We start from the raw sequence: 14614 nt of genomic DNA, 5'->3' as shown, positions 1-14614 counted from the left end.
AAATGTAGACTCTCTGGCCTTCCCCAAAACTGAGTCAGGATAAGCTTAGCCAGATCCCCAGGTGATTCTTATACACATTAAAGTATGTGATTCATGGGGTCGCGGAGAGTCGGACACGACTGAGCGACTGAACTGAACTGAACTGATACCAAAGTATATGTATGTTAATATATACTTATATGTATATAAGTATCTTGGGCTTCCCAGGTGGCTCAGTGGTAAAAAATCTACCTGCCAATGCAGGAGACGTAAGACATGTGGGTTTGATCCCTGGGTTGGGAAGATCCCCTGTAGTAGGAAATGGCAACCCACTCCAGCATTCTTGCCTGGAGAATTTCATGGACAGAGAATTTCACGGGCAGGCTATAGTTCATCAGGTTGTAAAGAGTCGGACATGACTGAGCGCATGTGTGTGCATGCACACACACAAGAATATTAATGTATACTTGTATATACAAAGTACGCTTATCTAATTAGAATCACCTATTAATAGGAAGCTTTTTAAAACTAGAGGCCTACACAGAATAATTAAAGTCAGTCTCTGGGAGTAGGCCTGGTCATGGTATCCTCACCAAGGCCCCCAAGTGGTTCTGATGTGTATCTGGGTTAGAACCACTGATCTAACTCTTCCTGGCCTGCTCTCTTTGTACTACTGGGCTTATTTTGCTGATGCTTTTAAGAACCTGTTTGCAAAGAGGCCTGCAGATCTAAGATGGCATGGAGGCGTGTAGCTAGAGGAACCATCTGTTTTGGTGTGTTGGGGATAGTCTCACCATACTGATTATCAGTGAACCCATTTCACTCTCAGAAGTATTGTAGTTTAGATGATAAATTATATGTTCTCCCAGTTCAGTTCAGTTCAGTCACTCAGTTGTGTCTGACTCTTGGCGACCCCATGAATCACAGCACGCCAGGCCTCCCTGTCCATCACCAACTCCCGGAGTTCACTCAAACTCATGTCCATCGAGTCTGTGATGCCATCCAGCCATCTCATTCTCTGTCGCCCCCTTCGCCTCCCGCCCCCAATCCCTCCCAACATCAGAGTCTTTTCCAGTGAGTCAACTCGTCGCATGAGGTGGCCAAAGTATTGCAGTTTCAGCTTTAGATCAGTCCTTCCAATGAACACCCAGGATTGTTCTCCTTTAGAATGGACTGACTGGATCTCCTTGCAGTCCAAGGGACTCTCAAGAGTCGTCTCCGGCACCACAGTTCAAAAGCATCAATTCTTCGGCAATCAGTTTTCTTCACAGTCCAACTATCACATCCAGACATGACCACGGGAAAAACCATAGCCTTGACTAGACGGACCTTGGTTGGCAAAGTAATCTCTCTGCTTTTTAATATGCTATCTAGATTGGTCATAACTTTCCTTCCAAGGAGCAAGCGACTTTTAATTTCATGGCTGCAACAAGCATCTGCAGTGATTTTGGAGCCCAAAAAATAAAGTCTGACACTGTTTCCACTGTTTCCCCATCTATTTCCCATGAAGTGATGGGACCAGATGCCATGATCTTTGTTTTCTGAATGTTGAGCTTCAAGCCAACCTTTTCACTCTCCTCTTTCATTTTCCTCAAGAGACTTTTGAGTTCCTCTTCACTTTCTGCCATAAGGGTGGTGTCATCTGCATATCTGAGGTTATTGATATTTCTCCCAACAATCTTGATTCCAGCTTGTGCTTCTTCCAGCCCAGCGTTCCTCATGATGTACTCTACACAGAAGTTAAATAAGCAGGGTGACAATATACAACCTTGACGTACTCCTTTTCCTATTTGGAACAAGTCTGTTGTTCCATGTCCAGTTCTAACTGTTGCTTCCTGACCTGCATACAGGTTTCTCAAGAGGCAGGTCAAGTGGTCTGGTATGCCCATCTCTTGAAGAATTTTCCACAGTTTAATGTGATCCACACAGTCAAAGGCTTTGGCATAGTCAATGAAGCAGAAATAGATGTTTTTCTGGAACTCTCTTGCTTTCTCCATAATCTAGCGGATGTTGGCAATTTGATCTCTGGTGCCTCTGCCTTTTCTAAAACCTGTTTGAACATCTGGAAGTTCACGGTTCACATATTGCTGAAGCCTGGCTTGGAGAATTTTGAGCATGACTTTACTAGCGTGTGAGATGAGTGCAATTCATGGTAGTTTGAGCATTCTTTGGCATTGCCTTTCTTTGGGACTGGAATGAAGACTGACCTTTTCCAGTCCTGGGGCCACTGCTGAGTTTTCCAAATTTGCTGGCATATTGAATGCAGCACTTTCACAGCATCATCTTTCAGGATTTGAAACAGCTCAATTAGAATTCCATCACCTGCACTAGCTTTGTTTGTAGTGATGCTCTCTAAGGCCCACTTGACTTCACATTCCAGGATGTCTGGCTCCAGGTGAGTGATCACGCCATCGTGATTATCTTGGTCGTGAAGATCTTTTTTGTACAGTTCCTCTGTGTATTCTTGCCACCTCTTCTTAATATTTTCTGCTTCTGTTAGGTCCATACCATTTCTGTCCTTTATCAAGCCCATCTTTGCATGAAATGGTCCCTTGATATCTCTAATTTTCTTGAAGAGATCTCTTGTCTTTCCTATTCTGTTGTTTTTCTCTATTTCTTTGCATTGATGGCTGAGGAAGGCTTTCTTATCTCTCCTTGCTCTTCTTTGGAACTCTGCATTCAGATGCTTATATCTTTCCTTTTCTCCTTTGCTTTTCGCTTCTCTTCTTTTCACAGCTATTTGTAAGGTCTCCTCAGACAGCCATTTTGCTCCAACATAATACAAAAGGGCTCTGGGCTTTATACTTCTAGCTTATAAAGTTATAATAAGAACAGGTAGAAGAAAATATCGGATAAATTCAGTGTAGAAACTTCTGGTGCTTAGATATTAGCTTTTAAAATATTCTATGTATAGCTTATCAGAAATACATACATATATTCCCTCAATTTGTAAGGAGGTTTAGGGAAAATCTGTCTCCTTTGAAAGACTGGGTGGGGTGGGGCATGGATATATTGTGTCATTAAAGTACCAAAGTCAGCTGCTGATTAGTAGGGAGCTGATTATCTGCCTGTGATTACCCCCGGCCTTAGCAAAACTTCTCCTTCCTTTTCCTTTTGGATCTTTTCTTGTTCATTAGCTACTCCACCCTCAGGCTCAAAGGACAAAGAAAGAAGTCAAAAAAAAAAACGGTTAATTTAATGGTCCTGATAATAAATTTGATGGGAAAGAAAATGGAAACAATTGGACTGTTTCCGGTTACCTGTGAATTTAAATTAGTTTGGCTCATCCCTTTTTGCAAATTATTCCCAGCTGGTGTGAGGGCTCATTGAAGCCCTACTGATTCCCAGTAAAATTAATCTGGTATTTTTAAAACTATGTAATCTTCCAGAAATAGGACTTGGAAGCTTTCCCTCCTAATTTACCAAGGACACAGGGTGAGGGCAAGGCAAGTGCCTCCTAATCTCCTCAGAGCCCTCCCCATTTTCTCCCCTCACTATAAATCCACAGGTGTATATAAATAGAATTGTTTAATCTCATGTAGATAAGAAATTATTTTACACAACTTAAGACAAATGGTATAATTACTGTTAGACAAAAGGACCCAAATAGAAAATCTACACACAGGAGTAGAGACTTATGTGCATATAGATTGAAACACAAGTTTTCCTAGTTGCATCACCAGGATAGTTATGAATACTTCCACGAGGCAACCACAGCATAAATGTTTAAAACATGTTCTGTTCACATGTGTTTAAAACGTCTGGAAAAGTAACTATCCATATGCAAAGTAAAAGAGCCAGATGCTGATAAGTTAGTTAAAGGGAACTTGTTGCATGTGCACTTAGTTGTGTCCAGCTCTTTGCAGCCCATGGACTGTAGCCTGCCAGGCTCCTCTGTCCATGGAATTTTCCAAGCAAGAATACTGGAGTAGGTTGCCATTTCTTACTCCAGGGCATCTTCCTGACCCAGGGATCCAACCTGTGTCTTTTGCGTCTCCTGCATTGGCAGGTGGATTTTTTTTTCACCACCGTGCCTCATGGGAAGAACTCTTGTTGAATAACAACAACAAGGGAGTCTTCTTATTAAATAACTTAAATGGAAATAGTATTAAATTAGGGTGGGTAAAACATCAAAATAAATACCTGTTGACTTAGAGTATCAATAGAACCTCTATAGATTACAGAGATATTTTATAGGCTTTGGAGTGCAAGGAGGGGGTGGGTGGGGGCATCTGTTCTCTGCTTTCCAGGCTGTAAGTCAGAACAAGCTAGAAGGATGGAAGAGGTCTCTGTGACTGAGAAAGCATCACAAGCTGGTGTTGCCTGACCAACCCTGGACAAGTAATAATCATAGCAGCTGAAGCTGAAGGTCTTACCTTTGATCTCTGTTAACAGTTAACCACAGGCTTTTCCTTCCAGAGCTCTTGGAAGGCAGAGGCAAGTGGTCCTGGAAAGCAATGCTGGAAGGAGGCCCCCGGTGGTTAAACTTAGATGCCGAGGGACAGGTCATCAGTAATTGAGCCAGGTGGGCCTGCAGAGAAATGCTGTTTCCTTTTCCTTAGGAGATTAGATGTCTTTTGAAATCTACTCTACATTTTATCTTGACTGAACTGTATCATGCAATATGGCTGAAGTTGATGAGTCAATGAAGCCTGTTCTTTGAATAAGGAAATCTATTTTTAAGCTAAAGTGTTTTGAACTGTGGTGCTGGAGAAGACTCTTGAGAGTCCCTTGGACTGCAAGGAGATCCAACCAGTCCATTCTAAAAGAGATCAATCCTGGGTGTTCATTGGAAGGACTGATGCTAAAGCTGAAACTCCAATACTGTGGCCACCTCATGCGACGAGTTGACTCACTGGAAAAGACTCTGATGCTGGGAGGGATTGGGGGTGGGAGGAGAAGGGGACGACAGAGAATGAGATGGCTGGATGGCATCACCGACTCGATGGACATGAGTTTGAGTGAACTCCGGGAGTTGGTGATGGACAGGGAGATCTGGCGTGCTGTGATTCATGGGGTTGCAAAGAGTCAGACACGACTGAGCGACTGAACTGAACTGAACTGAAGTTTAACACTCTGAGGCCCATCTAGCAAGGGCTGAGAAAACCCTCATTTAGGATTAGAAAGGGAAATAACAGCAGTCATCAGAAGAGCCATATCAATGAAGGGATTTCTGAGTCATTCAAAATGGCAAACTTTTTAAACCAATGGAATGGATAATAACATAGCCATGGCGACTATAACCAGCATTACTTATGTTTTTATTTTTTTTACCCACAGACTGATGTAGATACTTACCACAATCCTTTAGCAGCAGGCCTGTGATGGCTTTCAGCTTCAAAGGAAGCCTTAAAAAAATTAACACCACTTGGGTTTGTGGGACTACCTCAGAGAGACAGTCATATGTGTACAGGATTTTTTCACACATGTCTAATGGCTTAGACATCATACTTCTGCACTTGGTGCAGAGGTAAATAAAAATAAGCAAACATAACCACTTACCACTTAGGGAAAAGAACGTTGAGAGAAAATAGCCTTGAGTCAGAGTGAGTCAGAGTTGGTGATGCCAGGAATATCATTCCTCACCCTGTATGTAGCTCTGGACTTTCAGGCCCTCGCTTTAATCTCACTTCCCAACATGAGATGTAGAAGAGTTTTATATGGAATTTTTATATGGCCTCCAATTCTTGCACGATTAGGTACTATCTTGCATGAAAAGTACTCACTAACAAATTATGTTGGCAGACTGTGGCACATCCCTGCATGAAAAGTCTGGGATCCTGAGAAGGAAAGGCCAGAGTCTCAATGCTGGCCCTGTGCTCTGCCCCTTCACACTCTCAGTGATCCTAACAATAGCTCTCGGTCTCCTGTTTTAGATAATTTTACTCCAGACAGATCTACTGGTTACAGGGTCAAGTGTAAGAATCTATGGTATCATTTTTATCAAATTCTTTGAGATTCTTCAAAGAAAGAGGCAATTAAAAAAAAAAAAACCACTAAATTACTGACAAAGAAAGATAACCCTTCCTGGTATTTTATTCCTTCCAGGGCACAAATTTGGCAAATTAGGAGATCGATCTTGGGTATTCATTGGAAGGGCTGATGCCAAAGCTGAAACTCCAATACTTTGGCCACCTCATGCGAAGAGTGGACTCACTGGAAAAGACTCTGATGCTGGGAAGGATTGGGGGCGGGAGGAGAAGGGGACGACAGAAAATGAGATGGCTGGATGGTATCACCGATTCAATGGACATGAGTTTGAGTGAACTCCGGGAGTTGGTGATGGACAGGGAGGCCTGGCGTGCTGTGATTCATGGGGTCGCCAAGAGTTGGTCACAACTGAGTGACTGAACTGAACTGAACTGAACCGAAAATTCTGGGCAACACTAAACTGAGAAGCAATGGGTTTTCCTTTGTTCCTCTCCTTCTCCACAAAAGAAGCATTGCAGAGGGAACAAGTGTTTTCATCACAAGGAACCGTCTCATCGAGGATTCTGCTTCAAAACCCAGGTTAAACTAGAGATCAAGGCAGGGAGGGGCAGCCTGCAGTGTGGCTGGAAGTACCCAACATTAGAGTGGGGGTTTTCTGGTATTAATTAATGTTGCCTGGAGCTTTAACAAATTTGGGAGTGGGGACACGGTTGTGCTGTTGCTCTTCTAAGTGAGTTTTTAATTAGCCCTTTTTTGACAACTTGAGAGGTCTCTGCTGAACTCAGGCCAGCCCAGCTTTGTCAGTGTCCTCCCAGAACTTTAAATTCAGAGCAGCCCTGGCCCCTCTTCTCAAGCTGGGCCAGGCAGCAACCTCAGGGAGGAAGTCCAAGGTAGCACCTGTACTGGCACCTCAAGGTCATCATCCAACTTGGAGCTTTCCAAACACTTGGGAACTGATCATTTAAATGAGTATAGTCAAGGCTCTGAAGAGTTTGACCAGCTTGACTCTAACTCAAAATTTTCTCAACTTATCTATACAAGGTGCCTCTCTTGAGGTCACTACAATCCAAAAACTACAGGACAGTCGGGAAGCAAGTAGTTTGGGAAATGCTGGTCTAAACTCATAGATGCTCGAGAGCAATTTTTCTGTTTCAAACACTGCAGTGAAAGAGTTAAATTTGCTTAGAGTCATTCTAAGTGAGCCTTTGGCTGGAGCTATCCATATGCCTTTCTGGAAAGTAAAATCACCCCCACTAAAGGCCCACTGGAGCTCCTGAAATTTGCCATGAGTGTAAGATACACTATGCTGACAGTACAGCTCTGTTTTGTTACCTGGGGCTCCTGGTCATGACCGCTGGGATCCCTCTCGTAGCTTTCTGCATATAGTCTGATGGTGGCCCGCACGCCACTGGAGGAACTGAGCCGGAAGATGAGCCGAGATGCATCAGTGAAAATGATCCTCAGGCCCTGAGAGCAAGAACATCGAGGATGGATCCGTGAACAAATAAATATATGTGTAAAAATGCTGAATACTGACTTTGGAGATTAGCATATTTCTATGCTCCAAAGATGCTCAGCATCATGACAACTTATAACTGGCTCTCTACACTCACGCCAGCGGGACAGTGAGGTAAATCCAGATGCTCCCTAAGGTTATCTATTCATCTCTATTCTGTTTCTGTTGCTTTCTGGTGAATGTTGGGGAGGGTGGGATTAGGAGCAACACTATGAACAGATGCTCAAGCTCTCTTGGTCTGGCAATGTGGAAATCAGAAAGAGGTGGAGGTAACAAGGATGGGGTGATATTTAATGAGTGTCACTGGAGCCAAAGTTTGTCTCTTTGGAACCTGCTGGATGCAATCAGGTAGACAATTTATCTGTTACAATGAGACAAATTATCCACATCAAAGCTACCCCCAAGTGATGTTAGACTTGGCTTTAACTTCACTCCTCTCTGTTTCTGCCCACGTTCCCACACTTCTCTGGGAGCCATGGAGTCCTACAATGAAATGCTCAGGGCTAGAGCTTTTGCCGGGTTTTGAGGGTTTCTGTGTGCAGCCTCATTCTCTTGGTTCTCTTTTTCCTTCTTGCTTGTAAGACCTGGCCACCAGTGTGTGGTGGGAGCAAAGCTGCAGCAGCATCTCATACATTGCCCAGTATTTGACTTTGGCTCAGAACAGCATCCATTCTCTATGCATCCCTTATTAGTGGTAGCAACATTTTAAAAAATATGACTGTGAGATCACATTGTGACTTCTGTTGAAGGAAATTTGTTTTCTTAAGACAACTGATAAAGTCGTTGTTATAAATAAGCATATTGACAGGGGCCAGAGGAAAGAGAGGCAGGAACAAAATAATATGTCTGGTTGCTTGTTGATTCTGAAAAAGCAGAAGTCTCAGGCAAATTGATAGCAGACATTTTCCCTAAGAAATTTACTTGGAAACTTCTCTGGCCTCAAATCCTGCTTGTCAAGAATAAGCCATTATTAAAAATATTCATACATGCCACATGAACCTGATTGCTAATCTCTTACCCCTACCCTCATCTGGTGATATCGCTGGGAAACACTGTGATTTCATCTGAGCAGTTTTCTGCTTTTTAAGTTTTGTAAGCATATTTTGTTCCAATTGCAAGATTAAAAGGTTAATCTCTTTTTGAGTGGTTCAATGTCTGCCACAATTTGTGTAATAACAAGGAGCCATGTCCCTTCTTGGCATGTGCCTTCCATTGCTCTGTGGCACAAGTTTTGCAAACAGGATAGTTTTGCCCCGGAGCCCTTCATGGGCATGCATTTACAGTGACCCTTGTAGATCTGGTACAGGGCTAAGCCCTGGGTATATGAAGATAAACACAGTATGGGCTCTCCATGAGCCTAAAATATTCTATTATAATGAGCAAAACTATTTTCTTAACCACCTTTTGTTGCTGGATAAGTGAATAGTTAGGAAATTCTGAATGGTGCAAACAAACCAATTTCTCTGCTTTCCAGAAAGTATGATATATCAAATTCTGTACAGACTTACTCTTTGCTATCCAGAAAGTATGATATACCAAATTCTGTACAGACTGATAATGAAACCCCAAAGGTTGGTTCCACCACTGAATTCACAGCCATGTTTTTAAAAACTTCAAGGTTGAAGCCCTAAAGCATCTTTTGTTGCAGATGCTAAATCAGTTGAAGCCAGCTCTTCTGATGACCTCTTGAACTTAACCCTTTAAGGTAGCTCCATTACACAATTAACCTCCCATGTTAGTTGATGGCCATTGTTGTTGTTCAGCTGCTGTCTTGTTCGACTCTTTGTGACCCTCTGGACTATAGCATGCCAGGCTTCCCTGTCCTTCGCTCTCTTGTGGAGTTTGCTCAAATTCATGTCCACTGAGTTGGCAATGCTAACAGATCATCTCATACTCTGCTGCCCCCATCTCCTTTTGTCTCCATCTTTCCCAGCATCAGAGGGTATTTAAGAATTCAGGCCATGATAAACCATCAACATGGTTTATTATCTGCTAATAGCTAAGTCCTTTTTTATTATCTGCTCATAGCTAAATCCTTTTTTACAGTGAAATGATGTTTTTTCTGTTGTTTGTTTTTTTTCCCCTGCGTATAGCCATATATTTGGTTATACTCATGGAAGTTCGGTTAGAATCTACATTGGGTAGCTTGAAATAGATTTTGCACTTGAAAAGATGTTAAATGAATGAATAGCACACATCAAGCTGCTGGAAATAATTCAATGACAATGTCATCTCTCTTTCCTAAAGAGATCTTAATAGAGAATCCACACTGCTTTGTTAGACTTCCCAGTGAGGAACATAACAATTCTCTTTCTCCACGTGGAACCAAAAAAATATGTAGAACGAGTCCAGCTCTGTGCTGCAACAACCTGATAGTTCCATGACTGTTGAACATCACTTGGATGTATGAATAGTTGTACTGGATTGTTTTGGGGTCTGCACATTGCTCCAGTGAACTTTATGAATTTGCAGCCTCAGAGTGAGCTATTGTTCTCTCTAGCATGTATCATCACCTGCTATCAACTAAATAATGAGGCCAAAATCACCACTGACCAAGACTTGCCAAGTTTCAAAATGTTTCATAATTCCAACAAAAAAATACCAGTAATATACTTTGCTTTTTATTTATTTATTTTTTAGGTTAAACTCAGGCTTAGTGATATAGTTTGTCAGCCAAATTTGACCTGCCACTTGTTCTTATAAATCAAGTTTTACTGAAACACAGCCATGCCTGTTCATTTCTGTGTTGTCTATGACTGATTTGTGTTACAACTGCAAAGCTAAACTGTTAAGACAGACTATCTGGCTCATGAGAGCTAAAATATTTACTATCTGGCTCTGTACAGAAAACGTTTGCTGACCCCTCATATAACCATTCCATTATCCACAACATGGAATAACTCTACCCTTTCAACTCTACCCAAGAAAATTGAGAATATAACCATACGTCTATGGAAATCCCAGTAGAAAGAAATTATGAGTACTGTTATAAGGGTGTCCTCCAGGTACCCCAACTTCTAGTCACTGTTCATCTGGACATATATTTGGCCTCAATCAACTTACCTTTGATCACCTACTCATGACAGAAACGGATTTATTAAATTACATTTTAGCTTTATATCCTCACTTTTATTGCAGGGTCTGCACGGCACAGTTAAAAAATCTACTTTTTGCAGTCACTATAGGAGACTGTATGAAGCTCCACAAGAGACATCTCCTCAAAAGCCAAGTGTTAGGAAAGCCTCTCCTCCCCTGAGGAACTAGGGTGTTTTTATGTCTTTCTGACAACAAGAACTTTATAACTAACCATGGTTCCCTTTTCAATATGGCTGCCAGGATACTTTATGCCAAATTTGTGGTTAAGCCCAAGTGGATGCTTATGATTTGCATAATTATGAATTTTTCTTCCTCTGTTCTTGACTCTCTACTCTTATTTATATTTTCCCTATTCTTGATTTCTGTTTCTTATTTATATTCTAACAATTTCATTATGTATGTGTTTGCTGCCACAATCCTCTGGAAGAAACAAGGCCTAGAGCAAATGAATAAAATAAGTTCCCTTTAAAGTCTTAACCCTAAAGTGTTGGAATCACTGAATTATATCTTGGTCCTTTTTTAGCTGATAAGCTCTGGGAGGGCAAATCCTTATGTTCCTTGCTCACCATTTATTGATACAGCCTAGGACAAGCCCAGTACACAGTAGGCCCTCCATTGACACTTGTTGAGTGATTGTCGTTACATGTCCCACAACTGGTATGAATGCTGCCAGAAGGCCTCCTTCCACATTTTACAAGGCCAAGTGGAAACACACTCATATTCTCCACTGGTGAACCGGGGCTAATGTATTCACTCTGAAGGTTAATTGTGAAGGACACTGTGTCTGCTTATTCTTCATTTTTAGGGCAAAGGTCAGTTTCAGTTAAAAACAATGGAGTTGAACCCTGGTAAGTTCTTTCCCCCGGCTGTGTGATCTTGTAAAAATTATTAGCTAGCCCATTAACTGTAAAACTTAATACATACTGAAATCAGCCAGGGGTCTTTAAAAATAGTGGTACCTGTCTTTCACACAGACATGGTGATTGAGTTTGTATGGGTTGTGACTTGGGCATCAGTACTGTAAATGCCCTCCAGGCGATTCTAATGTGTAGCCATATGTGGACACCAGACTAGTTCAGTCAGTTCAGTCGCTTAGTCGTGTCTGACTCTCCGCGACCCCATGAATCACAGCACGACAGGCCTCCCTGTCCATCACCAACTCCCGGAGCTCACTCAAACTCATGTCCACAGAGTCAGCGATGCCATCCAGCCATCTCATTCTCTGTCGTCCCCTTCTCCTCCCGCCCTCAAGCTTTCCCAGCATCAGAGTCTTTTCCAGTGAGTCAACTCGTCGCATGAGGTGGCCAAAGTATTGCAGTTTCAGCTTCAGCATCAGTCCCTCCAATGAACACTCAGGATCCATCTCCCTTAGAATGGACTGGTTGGATTTCCCCGCAGTACAAGGGACTCTCAAGAGTCTTCTCCAACACCACAGTTCAAAAGCATCAATTCTTTGGCAATCAGCTTTCTTCACAGTCCAACTCTCACATCCAGACATGACCACGGGAAAAACCATAGCCTTGACTAGACAGACCTTTGTTGGCAAAGTAATGTCTCTGCTTTTTAATATATTATCAAGGTTGGTCATAACTTTCCTTCCAAGGAGCAAGCATCTTTTAATTTCATGGCTGCAGTCAGCATCCGCAGTGATTTTGGAGCCCCCAAAAATAAATTCTGACACTGTTTCCACTGTTTTTCCATCTATTTCCCATGAAGTGATGGGACCAGATGCCATGATCTTTGTTTTCTGATTGTTGAGCTTCAAGCCAACCTTTTCACTCTCCTCTTTCACTTTCTTCAAGAGGCTTTTGAGTTCCTCTTCACTTTCTGCCATAAGGGTAGTGTCATCTGCATATCTGAGACTATTGATATTTCTCCTAGCAATCTTGATTCCAGCTTGTGCTTCTTCCAGCCCAGCGTTCCTCATGATGTACTCTGCATATAAGTTAAATAAGCAGGGTGACAATATACAGCCTTGACGCACTCCTTTTCCTATTTGGAACCAGTCTGTTGTTCCATGTACAGTTCTGACTATTGCTTCCTGACCTGCATACAGGTTTCTCAAGAGGCAGGTCAGGTGGTCTGGGATTCCCATCTCTTTCAGTATTTTCCACAGTTTATTGTGATCCACACAGTCAAAGGCTTTGGCGTAGTCAATGAAGCAGAAATAAATGCTCTTCTGGAACTCTCTTGCTTACTCCATGATCCAGCGGATGTTGGCAATTTGATCTCTGGTGCCTCTGCCTTTTCTAAAACCTGCTTGAACATCTGGGAGTTCACGGTTCACATATTGCTGAAGCCTGGCTTGAAGAATTTTGAGCATGACTTTACTAGCGTGTGAGATGAGTGCAATTGTGCGGTAGTTTGAGCATTCTTTGGCATTGCCTTTCTTTGGGACTGGAATGAAGACTGACCTTTTCTTCAAAACACTGCTGAGTTTTCCAAATTTGCTGGCAAATTGAGTGCAGCACTTTCACAGCATCATCTTTCAAGATTTGAAATAGCTCAACTGGAATTCCATCACCTCCACTAGCTTTGTTCGTAGTGATGCTTTCTAAGGCCCACTTGACTTCACATTCCAAGATGTCTGGCTCTAGGTCAGTGATCACGTTATCGTGACTATTTTGGTCATGAAGATCTTTTTTGTACAGTTCTTCTGTGTATTCTTGCCACCTCTTCTTAATATTTTCTGCTTCTGTTAGGTCCATACCATTTCTGTCCTTTATCGAGCCCATCTTTGCATGAAATGTTCCCTTGGATTCTCTAATTTTCTTGAGATCTCTTGTCTTTCCTATTCTGTTGTTTTCCTCTATTTCTTTGCATTGATCGCTGAGGAAGGCTTTTTTAATCTCTCCTTGCTCTTCTTTGGAACTCTGCATTCAGATACTTATATCTTTCCTTTTCTCCTTTGCTTTTCACTTCTCTTCTTTTCACAGCTATTTGTAAGGCCTCCTCAAACAGCCATTTTGCTTTTTTGCATTTCTTTTCCATGGGGATGGTCTTGGTCCCTGTCTCCTTTACAATGTCACGAACCTCCGTCCAGAGTTCATCAGGCTAGTAAGTAGTCTTTATTCCTCTGGGTCACCTACTTCATGTATCAAGTGACTGACTATCCTATATGTCAGTCTTAAGGAAGATGCCTTTATGAACTGAGGTTTCTGACATACACTACCAGCTAACTGGGGTCTTAGGAGGCCATAACACAGGGGCCTAATGAAACATCATGTTGCTTCTGAGTCCTGAAAGCCTCCTCCTAGTACCTGGTCGGCAGCAGAACCACCGGAAGCATCTCCTCTTGAGCATCTGACACTAACTGTTTTTAGCACGATCACCTAAGGAATTCCTGAAGCAGTACTGAAGGAATTCATGATACCACTGTAACCCAAGCAGCTGTAGCAGCTGAAATTTCCATGATGACACAACAGCCACACTCAAAGAAGGGGGAAAGATGCCCTCCTCCATTAGAAGATATTGTTAATTAATGGGATGGGGCATTGCACTTCCAGCCTAGGGTTTTTTCCCCTTTGGAGTGACCATAGCTGTATGCCTCAGTGACCAGGGTAGGTTTTCCCACCTTATCTTTGTCCCAGTGAAAAAGAATTGTTAAAGAGCCGTTCCACCCAGAAATCCTTCAATCTGCTTCCAGTTATCTCTACAGTATTTCTTTTCCTCCTCAGATCTGCCCCTTTTTGGTTTGCTGTTGGTGGAGAGTCAGTGTGGAAGTGATACAGTAATAACAACAACAAGGCGAGAACGGGACTAGAATTCTGGCTAGCTTTATCAGCCAGTGGTCTTGAGTAAGTCACTTACGCTCTCCAACCTTTAGTTTCCTAAAAAGTGGATGAAAATAATACAGCTTGGCTTACTGGGCTGTTGTATCATATCAGAAAATGTATGTGAGAAGTGCTTTAAAAATTACAAATCACTATGTAAAGAGAATTCTTTTTCTTATGTTAAAGCTCTTAGTGAAAATGGTGCTGTGCTCTAATTTGTCCACCTTTCCAGATTTTGCAAAAGATTGCTGTATAATGCCTAAATGGCAATGGTTTGTGGTGTAATGCTACATGTGTGTATATGTGTGTTAGTCACTCA

General features: G+C 42.2%; 1 protein-coding gene across 1 annotated transcript in view; it reads right to left on the bottom strand.

Annotated features, from left to right (window-relative positions):
- PGM5 (phosphoglucomutase 5) overlaps positions 1-14614 on the bottom strand; it is a 212325-nt gene that overhangs the window by 32906 nt on the left and 164805 nt on the right. Inside the window, exon 10 of the mRNA XM_055428348.2 lies at positions 7243-7377. Coding sequence (XP_055284323.1) covers positions 7243-7377 — 135 coding nt within the window. The remainder of the gene's footprint in view (positions 1-7242; positions 7378-14614) is intronic.

The sequence above is a fragment of the Moschus berezovskii genome, chromosome 7, assembly GCF_049115385.1.
Source record: "Moschus berezovskii isolate FMDL1 chromosome 7, NW_MosBer_1.0, whole genome shotgun sequence".
NCBI classification, from domain to species: domain Eukaryota; kingdom Metazoa; phylum Chordata; class Mammalia; order Artiodactyla; family Moschidae; genus Moschus; species Moschus berezovskii.
Note: the sequence above shows the minus strand (reverse complement) of the source record. Positions and strands in the feature narration are given on the sequence as shown.